This window comes from Lacerta agilis, chromosome 5, assembly GCF_009819535.1.
Source record: "Lacerta agilis isolate rLacAgi1 chromosome 5, rLacAgi1.pri, whole genome shotgun sequence".
NCBI lineage: Eukaryota > Metazoa > Chordata > Lepidosauria > Squamata > Lacertidae > Lacerta > Lacerta agilis.
Window position 1 is genome coordinate 44,967,876 of NC_046316.1, and position 20,828 is coordinate 44,988,703.

Genomic DNA, 20,828 nt, shown 5'->3' on the forward strand with positions numbered 1-20,828 from the left:
CATGAACAATTCAACTGACTGAATTTCTGTCGTAATTTACTAGGTCTTGATGGGACACAAAAATAATTCAAAGAGCAAAGGCCTTTGCAAAAGCTTTAGGAAGAAGCTTCTTGCTTGGATTTGCAACTGACAAAATGTTGGATTTATAAAATGTTGAACTGGTTCCCCCCATGCTGTTAGAGAATGGGTGCTACATCAAAGCATCTGAATTAGTGCCTAGTTACCTGGGGCAGCAAGGGAAGCAGATGGTGCTGTGGTCTAAACCACAGAGTCTAGGGCTTGCCGATCAGAAGGTCAGTGGTTTGAATCCCCGAGATGGAGTGAGCTCCCGTTGTTCGGTCCCAGCTTCTGCCCACCTAGCAGTTCGAAAGCACATCAAAGTGCAAGTAGATAAATAGGTACCGCTCCGGCGGGAAGGTAAACGGCGTTTCCGTGCGCTGCTCCGGTTCACCAGAAGTGGCTTAGTCATGCTGGCCACATGACCTGGAAGCTGTCTGCGGACAAACGCTGGCTCCCTCGGCCTATAGAGCGCCTCAACCCCAGAGTCGTCCATGACTGGACCTAATGGTCAGGGGTACCTTTTACCTTGGGCAGCAGGCAATTTCTAGTCACCAATGGTGACAAGGTTGTATGTTAATGACAAGCCTGTGTTAGGCTCTGGTAGCCCCCACCCATTAGCATTTGGTGTTAATAAGGTTACTGGTATGTCGTTTTTAAACCCAATCCACATATTTGAAAGTTTGCATTTGCAAGCTATTTGATTGCTTTCATTAGTCTAATTGCAATCATTCATTGCACTGGCTTTCAAGGGGTTAATCTGCAGCTCTCTGTCATGGCAGTCTTGTACAGTGAGCATACCAGAGGACAAATGTCAACTTAATATACAAACTTCCCATAAAATAGCTAGCACTAGTGCAACATTTCTGTAAAAAAAAAATGTTTGTTTTTTAAAGCTACGCTACAGTAGGCTAATATACTGATGTGAAAATTTCTCAATTTACAGCACTTGACAGGTGCTAAAAGAAAAGCATCTTTAATTTTAATGTGTTGTTAGGCCCTCTTTAGAGGGATTGTGGAAGTTATTAACAAGGTCCTTTGAGACAGGAGACGGGTAATTAACAAGACCTACAGAAAGAGAGTTTGGGTAATTAACAAGCTCTTAGGCACTGGACACAGGGTAACAAATAGTCCAGTAGTTAAAGGGGACAGGTTGTTACTAGCATGATCAAATGCCAGATTTGAGAATGTGAATAGATAGGTGTCTCAGTGAGGTGTCTAATTAGTATTTTTTATTATATATAAACTCCTTAGATTACATTTCTGCAATATAACAGTCAGGGTAATAGCAACACCCACCCACCCGTGAGGATCCTTTTAAGACCGAAATTTCATTTAAAAATTGGCAATAAATGTAGTGCCCTTTGCAATGATTACTAGGGAGAAAAGAGAAAAATGAAAATGGCATATTAAGAAAATAGTATTTTAATGAGGTAATTTACCTTCAAATGAGACACAATTCACTCTTAGATAGCAGCAAGAACTAAAGGTGCCAAAGTTTGAGTAGACGTCACTTGAATGTCGGTGGTAGGATTAGGCTGAAGAGATTTGCTGCCCTTTTCCTCCAGGATGGGTAATGCCTTTATTCTGTGTTGTTTTTGGGATACATAAAAGGTTGTATCCCACAGGGGCAGCCCTTTCCTATAAGACTTAGGAAATGGATCCTTTTCCTGCCCCAGGCAACATTCAAGGCCCTTTAGCAGTGGGCATAGGAGCCAGCTCATAGGAGCCAAGGTCCCTTTGCCTCCTCCCAGTAAAATATTTGAGGGGACCAGGGGCCCCCAAAGTTGATGGGCATTGCCGTTCAAATGGTGTGTGTGCACTGCATCTTGTGATAGGTTATGCAGGGCGGGACTTACCTCCTCCCTAATATTTTGTTCAGGTTGGCACCCCTGGAAGTGGGTATCAACTAAAATGGGGGCAGGACTGAAGGATCTTTGTGCCCCAACCCGCCTTGAAAGTAATCATCCCTAACTGAAAGAGGGGTCTAGGGGGAACTCATAGTTTTACTGAAATAAATGGGATTTATGTCTAGACAGGGTAGATCAACTTAAAATTAAATCATTAATTTAAATGAGAAAAATGTCATTTGGAATAATCAGTTTTAATCAAATTTCCAATTGACATGTCATATTTCCTAAACGATGGTGAAAATATGAGCACTAAACCATATTACTTTGCAACTAAATAAGAATATTGTTTATTTATTCTTGGAACCAGGCCTTGCATCCCTGTATATTTTTCCATGCTTTCCCTTTCTCTAGAGGGAACATCTTTTAAATATTTCCCTTTTTGGGTCTTTCTTGCAACTAGCGCTCATGATGGTTGTGAGGTTAGTACTGTAGTGCAGTTTTATCTACTCCTATTAAGTTCTTAGGCTCCAACACTGTACTCACTTACATAAGTGTGGGGCTGTAAATAACATGCACATTAAACAGTTTCGTCATCTTCACTCAATTTTGCTTCACTCTGCATTTGGCAGCATAGATCTGATAATAGCTGGATCAATGAGAACAGTTTTATCATTATCATCTTTATTGTTATTTTTATACGTGTAGGTAGAAGTTTGGTTGGGTTGAGGTGTTGGTGAAGGAGTCTCTGACATTGGATTGGCCTTTCCAACATTAGATCTCTGTCTTCAACATGAGGTGGTAAATCTGATTTATCCTCTGGCCCTGGAATGCTCTTCCAGGGACCACTGGATTGCAGCCCAGCAATAGAGCTAACATGCTTATATAACCATCTAAGCTGTGTCCCTCTTGTGTCTAGGCTGTGTCCCCAAATAAATAAAAATAAAATAAATATATGAGCACTTCTCTACTGAAAAGTTCTTCATTTACTGTGAATCCTTTGAAGATGGCGAAGGAAGCTTTCTAAATATCTGACTCCAGAACAGTCAGATGTCAGCATGACCTTTCTGTAACATTTTTCAAATATTCTGTATTAAACTTGTTGCTTAAAAGCTATTGCTGGAGTAGCTATATTCCAGCTTTATCTGATCTGTAGCTTTATTCACATGTAGCGTTATCATGTATTTGGCTTCTGTTCCACTAAGTCCTGCCTCTTGTGGAAGTTGTAATCTTTGTCTCTTCAATATCTCTTGCCACCTTTTCATGCATTTCTAGAAAAGTCAGTTCATTTAGGAGTTATTTCCCAGACATTAGTACAGGTTGCTGCTTAGCACATCACCTTCTCCTTCCTTCCGCTTATATTCTTTCACAGAAGATGAGCCAGCTGTACTTTGTAAAACAGAGACATTGCAGCAAATAAAATTAAACGTCACAAAAACCTAGTGACGTTATAAAGCAGTTCTAAAACCTCCTATAAAAACATACCAGAATGCCCAGGTAATTAGGGTCTTGGGCTGGTGTTGAAAAGACATTAAAGTTAATTCCAGGCAAGCTTCTCTGAAGAGGGCATTCCATATCCAAGAGGAACTCAACTGAGAAGTCCCTCGACTAGCAGAGAGACTCAACAGAAGAATGTGAGAGGGTTTAGGGCAGGCTTATGTGTGTAGGGGTGAAATAACATTTTTTTATTTACTTTCATTTATATCCTGCTTTTCTTCCATCGTGAAGTGGCATTCACATGGTTCTCAGGTGATCATCCATCCAGATGTTGACCAAGGCCAAAATTGATGGTTTAATGCTCTTTTAGACTTGGGACATTCAGTCATTTAGAGGTAGAGTCAAGTAGCCAGCCCGTAAGCTGTTTTTCGTTTCAGAGGGTAACAACCAGCATGTTGAAGTGTGCTTGGGAACAGTCCCAATCAGTAATCTAGCACCTGTATTTTGTTTCCAAGTAGTTGTCAAAGGCAGCCCTACAATAGTCCTGACAAAGAGTTACTGTGGCATGAATCCCAATGAAATAAATGATTTAAGATGGTACTGCTAGGGATGTACCCGTTAAAGTGAGATTGATTAACCCCAGATCACATCTGGAGTTTGTTGCATGTTGGGAACAGCGGAACAGAAAACTGAGATAATTGTGTCACAAAGTAACATATACCAGTATAGATGCTGCATGTTAAGTTTAGTCAGAAGGGTGGCCCTTCTTACTTTTGAAGTAAAATTGTGCCTTTATTTATTGTGATTTTTTTTAAAAAAAAAATAGTACAGTAATCATAAATTGCTCTTCCTTTTTTAAACCTCTTTTTGCAGTAATATAAATGATTCCTAGATTACCAGAGTAGCGTCTTGTAAATCTGTCAATATGAACTGATGAAGTATATATACAATGCAATAAAGGTTGTTTTTTTAAAAAAAAAATTGTTAATGTGTTTATTAGAAAGTGATTATTGTGTTTTTCAGCTTTTGTTTCCTAGTAAAATGCCCTAGGAAAGACAATAATTGATTAAAAGATCTACTAACTCCTGAAAAAGGAACCAATTAGAGGCAAAACTAACATTCTGAAGACAAGAATGAAAATAGCAAAATTTTAAAGTGATTTTGAGCAGATTGACATCTTTTTTTAGTCTGCTGTATCATGGCAAATAGAAGCAAAGCAGATTTGACTTGTATCTTGTAATCTATATTTACAGCTTATGTTTTGAAATGTTCTTTTGCTACTTCAAACATTATTTTTTTTAAAAAAATCACAGCTTAAGGAAAAAATTAAATATTTTAAGTAATCTCCATCTGTTATGTTTATCTTTCTGCTTTCTTGCCTGTCAGTCTCAGCTGCAACATTATTTGCCTCATCTGTGAATTTTCATTCTTCTGCACGCTGATGAGCTTTAATGTTCAGGCTTGATGGCTTTAGGATGTTGGGCATTAACTTGGAATGCCTCTTGTTGACAATACAGTTATTTGTAAAGTTCCAAACAGTCTTAATAGTTCCATTGTTTTCTGTCTTGAGACTTACTGTTTTTCCATATTTGCAAAGTGTGGTTCTTTTCACTTTTCATGAACTATTTTTAACTCTCTGTAAGAGAGAGAGTGTGTGTGTTTAATAAGCCTGAATATTGGTAGATACTAGAGAAGTACTGGAAAAAGCACAAAAATTTGTGTCTCTGTGTGTGTGTGTTATATTTGAGTCAAGTTAATTACAAGTGTCCCTTGGTTTTAAAATACAAAAAACAACAACAGTAAAATTACAGAATTATCTAATTTGCAGTTCAATTACGAAATAGCCAAACAGGAGTCATAAAGAACAGGAACCCAGAAGCCAGATGAAATGGATATGTCTCCCCTGTTTCAGATGGAATGGAGAGAGAGAGAGTTAGGTGTCATCTGCATATTGATGACACTGCACTCTGAATCCCTGGGTTACTTATATGGGTAAAAATTGTAGGAGAGGGAAACACCACAGGCAAGGGAAAGCTGAGTGAAGTTGGACATGCACTCTGGACTTTCAAAAGACTGAAATATTGAAGGCACAATGGTAGACAGTTCCAGCAAAAAAGAAAAGTGGGAGGCACCTAAAGAAACGGGTGTGGCTGCATAAGGAGCTTACAGATGAACTGAGATGTACCGTAAGCAGTGCATGTATAAGAAATGTAAGAAAGGAGAAATCACAAAGAAGAGTATACATGAGATGTCAACAGCTGCAGAGAGAAAGTAAGGTGAGCCAAATCTCTGAATGAACTCAGGCTTGCAAGGGAGGTTAAGATAATTAACAAGGTTTCTTTAACTATGTTTGAAGCAAGAGGAAGAACTATCAAGCAGTAGGTCCGTCGCATGGGGATGATGGAGAAATGCTATTGGGTGACAGGGAGAAGGCAGAACTGCTGAACGCCTATTTTGCCTCTGTCTTCACTCTAAAGGAAAGCAATGCCCAACAGAATCAATGATGCAAGGAGGGAGCTGCAGCCCATAGATAGGAAAAGAGGTGGTAAGGGAACACCTAGCTGCTTTAAATGACTTCACATCTCCAGGGCCTGATAAGAATTCCTGGAGACCAAGTGAGATCCCTGCAGACTGGAGGTGGGGAAATGTTGTTCCCATCTTCAAAAGGGGGGAAAAGAGGACCCAGGTAACGACCAACCAGTCAGCTTCACATCAATACCAGGAAAGAACCTACAACAGTTAATTCAACAATCAGTCTGTGAGAACTTAGAAAAAGATGCTATGATTACTAAGACCCAGCATGAGTTTCTCAAAAAAATATATAATACCAGACAAATCTCATTTTCTTTTTTGATAGAGTTACAAACCTGGTGGATCAGGGGAATGCTGTGGACGTAGTTTATCTTGATTTCAGTAAGGCTTCTGACGAAGTCCCCCATTATATTCTTTCAAAGAAGCTGGTAAAATGTGGGTTGCACAAGGTAACTGTTAGGTGGATTTGTAGCAGGTTGACTGAACCCAAAGAGTACTCACTAATGGTTTCTTGTCATCCTGGAAAAAAGTGACAATTGGAGTGCCACAGGGTTCTCTCCTGGGCCCACTGTTGTTCGGTGTCTTTATTATTTACTTGGATGAAGGTATTGAGGGGATGCTCATCAAATGTGCAGATGACACCAAACTAGCTAATGCCGTAGAAGACAGAACTGACATTCAGGATTACCGTAACAGTTTGGAGAACTGGGTCCAAACTAACAAAATGAATTTCAGTTGGGACAAATGTAAGGTTCTACATTTAGGCAAGAAGAACCAGCTGCACAACTATAAGATGGGGAACACCTGGATTGCCAGTATACATGTGAAAATAATATAGGGGGTCTTAGTAAACCACAAGCTTAACATGAGTCCCCAGTGTGATGCTGCTGCTGCAGCAGCAGCAAAAAAGAAAGGAAAAAAAACTAATGCTATTCTAGACTGCTTGAAAAGAAGTACAGTGTCCTAGTCAAGGGAAGTAATAGACCCTCTCTATTCTACCTTGGTCAGACTGAGGCTGTTCCAATAGCCTCCTTACAAAAGGATTAAAATGTATTGGTTTTAAGAATTGGCAAGAAATAATCTTGATTTTCAGATCTTTAAGTACAAAGTCAAATGAATGTCATGGACACACAAATTATTTAGATGTTTGAACAGCAAGTGTTGAAATGGATCTACCAACACATACCAAACTGTAGGGGCTATTAATCTGTGACAATTAAATTTATAATCTTTTGATCCTAGCAACTCATACTTTTATTAAAAAAAAATTAAAACCTTGCCTTTCATAAGGACAACTTTTTGCTTCTTGTATAAACTGTTTTAGAAAATTATGTTCTATGAGGGCGTTTTTATTTTTGAGATTCAAAAAGGCATGTAAGTCATCTTATAATTATTGCAGTTGCACAATTAATAGCAATACAGAGATAGTGGTAATTATACCAAGGAGTGTGTCTGAGGTGCCAAAACGTATCTTAAGGCTTTTATATTTAGAGATGTCCCTGTGAATTCTCCCATAGTCATTCTGAGAGAACTAGGAAAAATTATCTACTGTTCCTTGTTTGCTAGCTCTTAAGAAACTATTTCTTGCAATTTAGAGTTGATGATGCATTGAATTTAAAAATGCAACCCCTGGTGGAGTCAGTACAGTTTCATAATAATAATAATATTGATTCATAAATCCCTTTTTCTGGTAAGTGGAGGGATGAATTTTTCATCCTTCCTGGTTGCCCCTCCTATACAGTAGGAATGAAGGTCAGCTTGTTAATTGTCTCCTCCAACGACGGACTCCTGAATTTCAGGGTAGGCCCTGCCTCATTGGTGTCCTGAAGAGCTTGCTAAAACTTTTTTTCCTTCTTTCATTTTGGCATTTCAGGCAAGCCCATTGGTGTAGTAAAATTTTGTTGAATGAGTTTCAGAACACCCCTGTTGGATGGTGCTTTGAAGATCCAACTGCGGCTGGGAAGGATTGCTTCTTCACTGACACAAGAGTAGGCTTGAAAATAACCATTTTTTCTTGTGTCATTCTGTTGGATTGATGACACACTGGGACTGCCCCATGGTTGTTGTGGTGACTGTGAAGGTAGCTTTGGCAAGGAGGTTGAAGTCCTTCAGAGTCTACATCATGGGAGTCCTCAACACCAAACCAGATACATGCCACCTCTGTCAGCTCATGCAGGAACACTATTGGGCAGTGTAGTGAATGGTACCTCTAACAGAGTCCTCAGTCCTGACTGTCAAGTCTAGAATGGGAGAACAAATCTTTATAGATCGTAGCAAACCAGTCCCCCTACTTATCAGGCACATTTAGGAGAAATTTAGTCCTAGTTTTTCCTCACAGATCTCAGTAATATAAGTTGTGCCAGCTCCCTTATGCAGGGTCAAATCATGTATAATTGATGTTTTGTTTGGGACATATTTGGCATGTAACAGTAGCAAGTCATTACTTAGTGCCTTGCAAACAACAATAGTTTGCAAGTGTGGCAGGCGGGGTCACTGAGTTTTGAGGAGGGATCACAAAATGGTACACCCACCACTCACCACTGGGTTTCTTTAAGTTAACAGTTGGATTACATGTGACTTTCACTAGCATTTAAACTCTCTAACACACTTCTGCCTGCCTTCCGCTCCCATGTATGATTGTAATGAATAAAGACTTCCTCAGTGACAGTGATGCGGCACACCTGATTGTAACATTATATGCTGTTATTTTGTGGGTGATAAGGCTGCTGGTGGGAATTGAAGGTGATTCTGTTCTACCTGTATATGAACAAAGTAAAAAGTAAAAAGGAATTTATTATATAATTTTTTTTGCTTCCATAGTTTTAATGTGAATCCTGCGCATATCGAGGACCTCAGGAAAACTGTGGTAAGTTACTGCTTTATCAATACTCCACTTGATGTCTGAGAGTTGTTGTTGTTGTTTTAAAATAAAACAGGGTAAATTTTATTTAACCCTATTTAAGTGTGTCATAAATATTTACTTTGTTGTGTTATATATAAAAACATAAGAATTACCTTGCTGAATTAGGCCCAAGGGTGTTTCAGCATTTTGCATCTAACTGTGTCTAGCCAGATGCTTCTAAGAAGCTCATAAGCAAGGCAGTCTTACATTGTTTTTCATCCCAACACCTGATATTTGCAGGTCTACTGCCTCTGAACATGTTGACTCAATTTAGCAACCACAATCAAAGCTAGTGTGGTAGTGAGTTTCTGTTAATTATATAAGAACATAACCCTGCTGGGTCATCAAAGTCCAGCATTCTGTTCTCCCAGTAGCAAATTAGATGCCTATAAGAAGCCCAGAAAAAGGACATTAGCACAACTGGCATTCAAAGGCATACTGTCTCTTGGTTTGTCTTGCTCCATACAACCTTTCCAACTCTACAACATCTTTTTTTAAAAATGAAGCTGCTAGAACTGAACGCAGTTTTCAAGTGTGATCACACCATAGGTTTGTATAAGTAGATTATGGTAATGGCATATTTATTTATATTATATAAACGTTTTTGTCTGTCCTAAACTGGCTGCCAATCAATGTAATGTAGTGATCTAGTTCTGCTGTTATACAGACCTTGGGTTACAGACGCTTCAGGTTACAGACTCCACTAACCCAGAAATAGTACCTCAGGTTAAGAACATTGCTTCAGGATGAGAACAGAAATTGCATGGCGGTGGCACGGTGGCAGTGGGAGACCCCATTAGCTAAAGTGGTACCTCAGGTTAAGAACAGTTTCAGGTTAAGAACGGACCTCCGGAACAAATTGAGTTCTTAACCCGAGGTACCACTGGTTCTAGCAAATGGAGCATGGATTTTCTAAACCAGCTACACACACACACACACACACCCCAGCAGCTGTTGTGAGAAGGTGTTCTCCATGCATGTGAGGTGGGAGGTGAAATCATGACTGACCTAGGATCCAGCTTTATGTAGAGGAGTTGTACACATGTCTGTTGGAATTCATGTAGGAATTCTTCACATACTTGCTTAACATGCAGCTGGCAGTGTGTTTGACTGGTTTGCTGGTGTGCTGACCAACATAACCCCACTTCCCCTTGTAGCAGGTGAGCACTCCTTACATGAAAGAAAAATAAAATCCTTCATCCATAATTTTAGGAGCAGTTACCATGTCCCTCCCACATCTAGCTCTTCCCTTTTCTAGAATAAACTGCCACATCTCTTCAGCTTTTCCTTGCAGGGAAGTCATTCCAGTCTCTTAGTCATGTTAACTGAGACAACAAGAGCAGTCATCATGCATTACCATAATGGTGTTATGGTTAATAAATTAGCTGCAGCAATAGTCTTTATTCAGTCTGCTCAGTGGAATACACACTCTTAAGGAAGAGATTTACTGGAAGACAATGAACTCAACTAGTCTTTCACAATTCCAAATCCTATGGAACTTTATGAGATGTTTTAGGAGGATTTAACAAAGTGAGTGTGCTAAGTTGATGAGTAAATATATCAAGATTGCTAATACAAATAACAAATGAACTCTCATGATGATTAAAAATGCTCACAAAGTATAATCTTTTCTTTTTTAAAATATTCAGCTGACTCTGAAAAGTCAGGAGAATAGCTAATGTGGCGAGAATAAAAACAAAACAAAACCCTTCCCATTGCTTTAGAAATATACTAGTGCTCATGCCTGTTCTATGAGTTAGGTAATATTTTCATTAAAAAATGTTTTAACTTGTTTTGGGGTGTATTCTAGTGAAATTTAGTCATAACTAAGTCCATAGGCATATCATATATATATACCGGTGTGTATATATATATATATATATATATATATATATATATATATATATATAATATCCAACATTAGTCACACACAATGTATACCTATTTAAATCAATTACCGGTATTTAAAATGGGTCTACTCTGAGTATGACTAATATCACTCACAGAATTCATTGTGGCTTACACTTAACTGCCAGTAGGTGTGTGTAGGATTGCAGCCTTAGAGATAGTTTTCAGTATATTGTCTGGAAAATGCTTAATTGGCTTCTATGTATTTTAATGATAACAGCCAACATTATGCAATAAATTGCTAGTGAAAGAATTTTTTAAAGAAAGCAATTAGTTTTCCTTAGAGAAATTAAAGGTGATAAAATAATCCAGTTTTGGACTTGTTCCTCTCTAGGAATGAGCTAACCTTTGTTACTTGCAATGTTGATGCCCAGTTCATTTTGAGCAAAATACAGTTAGATTATGTTTTTATACAGTAAGTTTGAAACACAACTATTGTAAAAATTCAAATGTTGTAAGATTATTCTGTAAGTAGTTTGAAGTAATTTAAATGACGTTCCTCCAATGAATTATTTCTTTTATTCCCTTGGAAGTGGTGTTTGGTAATTAAGTTTATATGCCTTGTGCTCTGGTGATGCCAACACCTGTCTCTGAATGCACAGTGTTTAAACAGGAGCAATAGCCAGTTGAAGGGGCAGCAAGAGCTCTTTAAAGCCTAATTAGGAACTGAAAGGGAGATGAAGCAAGTAGGACAAAAGATGAGAAAGTGGTTTAGATGATATTCCCAAAGCAAAGTTCCTCATTAGAACAATAAACAGATGATCAAAGTATGCCAAGTTGTCATTTTATCTCTCCATTTTCCAGCAGTTTTGACTATCAGTTTGTACCCAAATAATATTTGGTTATCAAGGCTTTCTCTACATGTTTACACATATAGAAATCTTACCCTTTTCCTTGCTCTTTCCTGAATGATAGGTATCATAGTCTGTGGGAGTTTTTGTTGTTGTTTTTTTAGAAAGTTACAGCAGAATATTTATTTTCCAGCAAGATTTGTCCTCAGTCGTTGAACACATGTTTTCATTTTACTTTAAGTACTAAAATTGTACAGTTTTCAATAGCTATGGCACTTGAATGCATTTGACCATTTTACTTGAAATAATCATATGGTCTGTTTTATAAATGAACATCTTAAAGATACATCACACAGAACTATCTGGGGTTTAATATATAATTAAAAACTATAAGCCTGCTACTAGCTTTTTTGTAGGTTAGAAGTATGTCAGATTTTCTTACTTTCATTTACAAATATGGTTTTATTTTTAGTTTGCGTATACACAAACACATTTTTGATTATCCAAACCCTTCAAGACAAAAACTTACCACATTGTAAGTTTCTCTTAAACACATTAATCTACAAAATACTACCTCGAGATGTAAATATTCTTAATTGTGGTAATTGATAAAGGAAAGTTGACTGAAGTGTAAACCAGTCAAAAATTATTCTGCTTACAGTTATTATCAAGAGCTCAAAAATGTAAAAGTTGACTGATGTCTTAACATGTAACATTTATACTGGCTTGCTAACTTGCCTTTTCTAATCAGCTATATTTTACACACTAATTTTATATTTTTAAAAATACTTCCATTCTATGCTATTATCCAAGTTATTATCAAGGTCTGGGGAAATTTGGGGTGGAGAGAATGTTTGCTTTTTCCAGGGATCCACCCCCACAGTTTTTTTTAGCACAGCCTCTGTCACTTCATTATGCTTACTTCTGAGGCTGCAGTGCTAAGCCTCACTAAACTGATTGAGTCTGAATAAGCATCCATAGAATCGCACCGAAAATATAATAAATTTATCAGATTGTACAATTGTATATGTTGTTATGAATTATGGGTGTCATCGTGGTGTGAAACATATATAGATTTGATAGGGATACAAGTACTGCATATATTTCAATTTCCCCCTAAAAAAATTCCACCCACCCACAGCTTCAACACATGCTTACCCGGGTGTAAGTTACTGAACTTAGAGGAGAATCCTTCAAAGTAGACATGTATAGGATTGGACTGTAAATCAATTAAATTTGTCCATCAGTGTTGTGGGTTTCTAATTTTATTTTGTAGGCTAGCTCAAAATTCTGTATGCAACATCAGTAGCCCTGTAGGTCAGTTTTAATAGGTCTTTCTTTCCAGCTAAATGCTGTCTCATAATTGTAGTATATTTCTTACTTTGTTCAAACGTTGCAACACACATTAAGCAGTCTGGAAAAGGAACATAAGCAGCCTGATCCATAAACTATTTAGTCCCATTGAAATCTGCTTAAATCCAAGTGCTCTGATTTTTGTATCACAGACACAGGAGGACTAGAATGGGTAATTAGACAAACAAGGCTTAAGAAGCTACATAAATCCTTGGCTGCATTCCTAAAGGTTGAGTTGTGAAAGAAAGGCAGTTCAAACAGTAGTTTTTGGATATGCCTTGGTTTACACAATTCCGTTCTCCACATTCCCATGGTAGACGAGGCTTGGCATGTAAAGTGGCAGAGAGAAGCTACCAAAAGAAAGGAAAAATGGAGCACAGAGGAATGTGTTCTCTCTCTCTTCCAAGCATAGGATTAGGGCAAGGGGTGAGATTTAAAGAGGCCAGTAGATAAATATATTGGGGTGATATATTGGGGCTAGCTAGGACTCAGAAGGTTCAGCAAGCTTTCAACTAAACAGGGGTTTTTCAGTTGTCAGTTCTTCATTGGCCATCCAGCTGCCTAAGTGCTTTGGATGCAACTACGGAATCTGGCAAATTATTGTAGAGCTGTTGTCCAATTCTGTTTGTCTGACAGTGCTGATGAGTCTGGCTGTTACACTTTTAAATAAAAAAACCCTATTTTGTGTTCCTGATACTAATTTAACTGCTTTTAAAAGGCAACAGTATTTTTATACATATTTGTGATTTGATGACTTGCAACTTCAAATGATGACTTGCATTTGTGAAATGGTCATCACAGACAAATCACCATACCAAACATAACCACAAATACAATACTTCTCAAAGGAGGCAGTTCACTCATTGAGCCACAGGTTATTGAGTGATCAGTGGTATGTGCATATGTGAATTGTCCATAACTTGCTATTTAAATATAGAAAGTGATAGCTGCAGACAAGTCTTAAAATAGAGCCTGGGTTCATTAAAAAGCAAGAGTGCAAAAGAATTATCTCACTGTTGGGAAGCAACCAAGAAATGTTTTTGAACCACATCTATTATCCATTTTAATCGTTTTGGATTCTTTTCAAATATAGACTGGTTCCCTTGCAGCATCTTCTGCCAGGAAAGTGGGAAATGTTCCAGAGAAATGTTCACTTAATAATGCTGTACTGTGGGTCCCAGATGGAGGCCTGTTTCCCTTAGATCTCAATTACAATCTGCTCCTGCTTTTGCTACAGACCAACAGTGAGAGCTTGAAAAGTTGGTGTACTATAAACTCCTCAGTATTTATATTTTGCTGCAACTTCTCTTTCCTTTCTTACTGAAGTGCTGCCAGAATTAATCAGCAAAATCATTCTGATGGTTGCAATATTCTCCTGGGACTGTGATTGCTTAATGAATTAAACTATACATAAGCAAATGCTCACAAATCAGAAATGATCTTGTTTGAGACTGACTTCATTATATAGCATAATCGTTGTTAGAAAAAGGAAAATTGTCAACCAGTGGTTCAACCCATGTTTTCCTGTATAATGGCGAACTGACTGACTGAAAAACAGTACAGGGGGTGCTGGCACAGGTGGTGTTGTCAGTTGTTGTCCTGGCTATCAGAGCCTATTCCAATTAAACCACACAGAAATACACCAGGCAAACACTTGAAATAACTTACATGTAGTTTTCATGCTAGCATGGGTTACAAAGTACCATGTAAAGCTTGCACTACACACAGTGGGAGATCCCTGTAGTGAATATTCTCAGATGATCTGACCACCCAGTAGAAATATTTCCAGTGACTCCACATGGTAGGTGTAGCCTAAGAATCAAGTCCTTAGTCCATATCAGTCCATTTGGTGCAAAGGATATGTAATTTAGTGAGGCAGTATTACTATATTCTGGTGCTCTTTCAGCATTTCTTTGTATAATGATTCGTGAGGTATTGAGAATCTGGGATTCTGTTACAGCAAACTGCTCACTAATTCATGACGTTTGTGACCCACTGGATGTTATCCTCATGTTCCATGAACATGAGAGTTACACAGCATCAGTGCCTGATGTATTGCAGTCCAGTATTTAATGGCTGGAAGGAGGAGTTAGGTTAGACAATATTTGACTATACTTTTCACATTTTTAAAGAATTTGGCATATTACACTTCTAAGCCAGCATGAATTTTGAGCATTGTAAAAATGGGTTTACAGGGTATACATAAAAATGTTTGACTTGATGAATCATCTAGCTATGCATTAGCTGAACCAGATAAACAGCTTGTTCAAGGTACCAAAGCTGCATTTCTCTGTTCCTCTTTATGTAAATAGGCTGTTATTGTGCTAGTCAGTTACTATGTCAAAGGGGAAAGGAGTTGCTATATGTGGTTTCCGATTCACATCCTCTCTTCTAGTACTAGTACTGGTATTATTGTGATGTTTGAAGCTCTGTAATATCCCCCTAAAATAAACCCCACCTCTCTTTATTCTAGGATGCAAATCCATTTGATGCTGCTGCAGGGTATCGTAACCTTACACATGAAGAGGTCTTACAAGAATTAGTGAAACACAAAGAGCAACTGAAGAAGAAGGACACCCATATTCGTGAACTTGAGGACTATATTGACAATCTTCTTGTGCGAGTAATGGAAGAAACTCCTAGTATTCTCCGAGTGCCATATGAACCTTCTCGACGAGCTGGCAAATTTTCTAAAAGCTAAGCCAGTGCCAACACCCGATGGTATTTCTTTAATAGGATGGACTGCTTATTTCAATGTTTTGATATCTTAGCTTCCTTTTTTAACTCTTTACATCCTGAGAGAGTTTTTCTCCTAATACTGATTAGTATTGTCAAAACTGGCAACCCACACGAGCTGCTTAACATTTTTGGAAAAGTAAGATTTAAATTCCATTTGCTATGAAACATTCCTCTTAACATTTACATGCAGCCGTCTTTTGTTTTTTTAAAAAATATTTGTAGTAACTTGTATACCACTATACAGTCCCAGACACATACTTGAATATTTATTTTTCACTTCAATCAGTCTCTTTGATGTTACAGCATGCTGTCTATGTGTATGCGCACAAGCGGGATGTGTTTTGCAGCTCTAAACACGAAGGAAAATCTGAAGATGTGAGATTTTATTGTTAGCATTTTATGACTAGGAATCACCAGAAGAGGATGAACAGTGAGGAAGTGTCATGTGTTTTTACATAAGGATGCTGACAGCAATGGTTCCTGGATGGAATGTATTTGAAGCATTTGTGCCCAATAAGAATCATGGGCTTTTGAAATGGCAAGTAGCAATTTATTAAAATTGATATGGGTACTAAACATGAGGATATGGCATGCAAATATGCATTAAGTAAAGAAAGCATAGGAAAGTGATGAATGAATACCTCATTTTCTGAAAGTTTATATGAATTATGGGAGATAATGCTGATGGACATGTCAGCATTTACATTTTTCCTTGGCTTTTGCCAAATTTGGGAAATGGAAATTGTGTGCTCGCTTGTCTTTCCCAATCTAGGAGAGTGCTTTTTTAAAATGGGGAGTTGTTCTTTTCTTGAGTACTATATTCTGTGTCCAAATCAAATATTGACCTTCACTTAAGAGTGATAGATGTATTTGGTTAAGCATGTCTCTTGACTAGGTGACATTTGTGTATAGTGTTGTGTGCCTGTTGCAAAGTGGCAACATGCGATTCTAATGGGAAGCACTGCCATGAAGAGAAAGATAGTTTGCTATACCAGTAATAAAAACTTTGAGTTGTTTTAATTTGCTTTATACAAAACTTTAATCAGAATGTTTGCTTACATGAAGGTACATGAGGTGTTAAGAAGAGGGTTTCTTTTTCTTTTCATATTTTCATTTTTCTTGCTTGTAATCTACATTTCTCAAACATGGACGTAGAGAGGGCTCCCCCTCCTTTTAGACTGATAAAGAATACTAATTGAAATAGCTCTAATTTTTTGTTGATACCATGTCAAGAACCTTTCCTTAATCAAAACATTCTTTTAACTAAAATAATAGGGCAGAGCTGTCATCAGAAGATGATGGAAAGGGAGTGTTTCTATTACTGAATATCCTCAGCCACATTAAGCAGAATATTGTGCCATGGACAGATTAATTTCCATTTTCCTATAGCAATTTCGTCATTCCTGATACATGAGTAACTCTAAATGTTGGTACTGTGTCTTAGAAGAACACAAAGATCTTTTTTCTGTAAGTCTACTTACTTTCACCTTAGATGAATACCAAAGGAAGCATATTCTAAGCTATTTTTGTGTTTTAAGGTTAACTACTGTGTTTGAAATAGATGCTTTACCATCATCATTTATACCAGAATGTATTTTAAAATTCCATTGCTCACTTAAAGCTTGCAGATCCAAAGTACCATACTTAATGACTACCATCCATGATATTGGAAATTACAGGGCCACTTCCGTCATATGCAAGTTCATTATGTGTCTTCAGTGAGCATTCTTCAGTTACAACAGAAGAGTATAAACCACAGAATTCTGAACTCATGTTAATTATTAACTCTTTTATTTTCAATCACCTTTCGAGTTACTTCTGTTAGCATCTTAATGTGAAAGATCAAACTGTTTTGACTATCAAGCTTTTCTGATATACAGGGTTAACAAGAACTTTAGTTAACATTTTGTGAGGGGTTTTCAGGTGCTTTCGATCTGATCTATAGGTGAATTCAAGCACCTTTTTATTTCCAATATTTAAGTGCAAATATCAGAAAAAATGGCAAATACATTTGTAAAATTATTGTAGCTAAAACAGAAAAATACAGTGTTTATAAGCAACAAAACCTCTTCATAATTTGTGACAAAAGTGACTACTGGAAATATAATTTTGAATACTGATCCATATTCTCTGAGCAATTCTGAGCTACAGTATCACAGAAATAATAGGGTAGGCACAGAGCTGTCCTATGCAAATATATGCTTCTAGGAGCAATGACAAAGGTTCAGCTACAAGCAGAAATTAGGAGATGCTGCTTATGAAAGGAGGGTGGTTGTTCCTGTACAACCTCGGCAATTTGCAAGGCAACTCTGGCCTGAGAATAACTTTGGTGAGAACACACCCCAGTATTTGTATATCTTCAGATTCTATGTTTCTATTTAAACTATATACAATATTCATTTTATAATAAAACACTGCTCCCCAATATTTTTTATTTACCTGTAACATTAAACAATTTCTGCTGAGTTGTTTTAGGAGCTTCAAAACCCACCCTTTCATGCCACGTACAGTTCATCACCAAGATGGACAGTATTGGGAATGCCCACATTTTACCCATCTTTCTATTCTCTGTCTTGTGAAAAATTAGCATGAAGGGCTTTTTGGCAATTGTACTTTATTCCTTTTCAAATTGCACCGCCTAAGAGCAGAATGGCTAGCATTTCTTGCAAAGTATATGAAGGCCATTCTTAGGGTTGTAGCTATCAAGTGAAAAGTTACTACCAGAAGGAATGTTTAGTATTATATTACTTTTCACTGCTGTATTTTAAATGTTTATGTTGAACTTGATTGCCACTTTCAAATGAATGTAGACTTATTCATAGATTATGCTTAGCTACATCTATTGTTGTTTGCTGTAAATCAAGGGCTAGTTGTAATGTTCCAGCTATTAAAACCTTGCCTTGTATTTGAGCGCTTTATGAATGGGGTCATATCCTCAATTAAGCATTTTAACGAACCGTTATTCCCAAGTCCCACCCCAAGCTCTTTGCTCAATTAAAAACGAAACGTATGTCTTAAAATATATTTACTGCTGCAGTGGAATATTATTTACAACTATTTTTTTTTAATGTAACTTAGGCTAAGCCTTTCCCCATAAGCTGAGCTCCATGTGTCCTTAAAAGCTGTAGAAGTGGAAGAACTGAAAATGTATGTATTTTAAAATATGTTTGTTGTATGTCAAAATTCTTTGCTCCCAAGCAACTAATGGAGGATTACAGCACTGATAGACCAAACAAGTTTGTTGTGGGTTCTGTTAAAATATTTTTCTCCCAGGCGTTCTAAGGGCTGAGCAGGAGAAGCAGGTTGTGCAGAAGCATGACTTGAATTCTGACATCCCCATTTATGTGTGTCCAAATTGACTCTAAATTTAGGTACCATTACCAGCAGTATTATGCAACAGTTACAGCACTTTAACTGATTGACTTCTTTGGTGAAGATTCTCAGATTGATATCTGTTAATTAAGGTGCCTCGGTTGGCCATCATTTAGTCCTGTAGAATATAGGCCTCTTCAGTTGTTACCTGCTACTCAGGAGCTCAGCTGTGACACCTGCAGAAGAGAACCTTCTTTATTCATGGCGGCTCCTCGTGTGACTTTAAAAACTGCTCTTCTGGTGCTTACATTACAGCTGAATTTGTGTGCAGACACAAGTAGTGCAGCAATGGGGTGGGACCACATGCACATCTCCACAACCCATTTGTACATGTCCCTTTTCACATGATTAATGGCTGAAGAGCATTTCTATGTTCCGGGAATCTGCAGCAAATACAGCACATTCTGTTCTGATTGGTTGCAACTGTATTTAGTACAATAAGTTGCTGCACTAGAGACTTACAACACCTGTACAAAAGATATGTGCATGTCTTGGATAAAAGAGGGTTCCTTTGTTTTTGTGCAATGACTAATCATTTGTGCCCATTTTCCCCTTCCAAAATTAAAAGTCACTTCTTATGTGACACCTGTATATATAGAATGATGAAATGCATGAACTATCATTTTGATTGCTTTTGTAAACTTGAACATGTTTTATTTGATCAAAATTGTAATCTTAATTTTAGATATTCACTCCAGTTATTGTTGCATGTCAGACATCAATAAAATGCTACTGTGCACTCCATAGCCACAGACATTTGTCTGGTCATTCTAAATTATTCAGTGCAGCAAGGATTTAAAATCCACTTCAAGGTTTGTAATATTCACACTGTGAAAAATTAACTAATACAAGTTTGATGATCAGTGATGCAAATGGGTGGCATAAATTGTATGGGACTTTTGAGAGTAGAATTTGTACTTAGCTTCTCAATCATAAACCTGAAAAAATGGATAAAAGCAGCAATTTTGTAAGAAAACAAAAAGAGTAGTCATGAAGTAAGCAAGTCATTTCAGTTCATTTTAAGCAGTAGGTCTTCTGTTGCTCCTTGCAGTGTGTGTTTCAGTTGCATTAATAATGTGATGGATGTGGTAAGTTCAACTGTAGCCTACACCAGCCCTGGATTTTCTGTTGTCATATTTTCCGACCCAAGACATTCGCTGTGGTCTAAACCACTGAGCCTCTTGGGCTTGCCAATCAAAAGGTCTGCATCAGGGTGAGCTCTCGTTGTTCTGTCCCAGCTCCTGCCAACCTAGCAATTCAAAAGCAAACCAGTGCAAGTAGATAAATAGGTACCGCTGCAGAAGGAAGGGGGACGGAAGCTCTGGTTTCCATTACTGGGTCCCATTGCGCCAGAAGCAGTTTAGTCATGCTGGCCACATGACCTGGAAAGCTGTCTGTGGACAAACGCCAGCTCCCCCAGACTAAAAGCAAGATGAGCGCCGCAACCCCATAGTTGCCTTTGACTGGACTTAACTGTCCAGGGGTCCTTTACCTTTTTACCTTTACATTCATGGTGCTTTGCCCATGTTAGTGTCCTCCAGCAAAGAAAAAGTCTTTTGGCATCTTGAATGCTAACACATTTATTTATGTTTTCATTCGCAACTGGGGTGAAGGAATTGTAAACCAGGAAGTTAGAAAGAAACAAAGTGAAGAAAAGTACAGATGGTGTCGACGCAGACTTTCATTTGTTTCTCTGAACAGGGCTGTAGAATTATGAACCCAGGTAGGAGACAATGGTTGCTGCCCCCAACATCCCCTCACACCCATCCCTCCTTGACATTCTTATGTGAAGGGAGCTATCTTCTCACCTTCTCTTGAATATGGGCAGAATAATAATAGCAGAACCTTTTGTGACCAGGAGCCTTGATAAAGCAGGTTTCCCAATCA

General features: G+C 37.8%; 1 protein-coding gene across 1 annotated transcript in view; it reads left to right on the top strand.

Moving 5' to 3' along the window:
• RAB11FIP2 (RAB11 family interacting protein 2) overlaps nucleotides 1-19,693 on the top strand; it is a 31,556-nt gene extending 11,863 nt beyond the window's left edge. Inside the window, exons 4-5 of the mRNA XM_033149547.1 lie at nucleotides 8,697-8,742; nucleotides 15,304-19,693. Of these exons, the coding sequence (XP_033005438.1) occupies nucleotides 8,697-8,742; nucleotides 15,304-15,531 (274 nt within the window). The 3' untranslated portion in view covers nucleotides 15,532-19,693. The remainder of the gene's footprint in view (nucleotides 1-8,696; nucleotides 8,743-15,303) is intronic.
• Nucleotides 19,694-20,828: the final 1,135 nt, after the last annotated feature.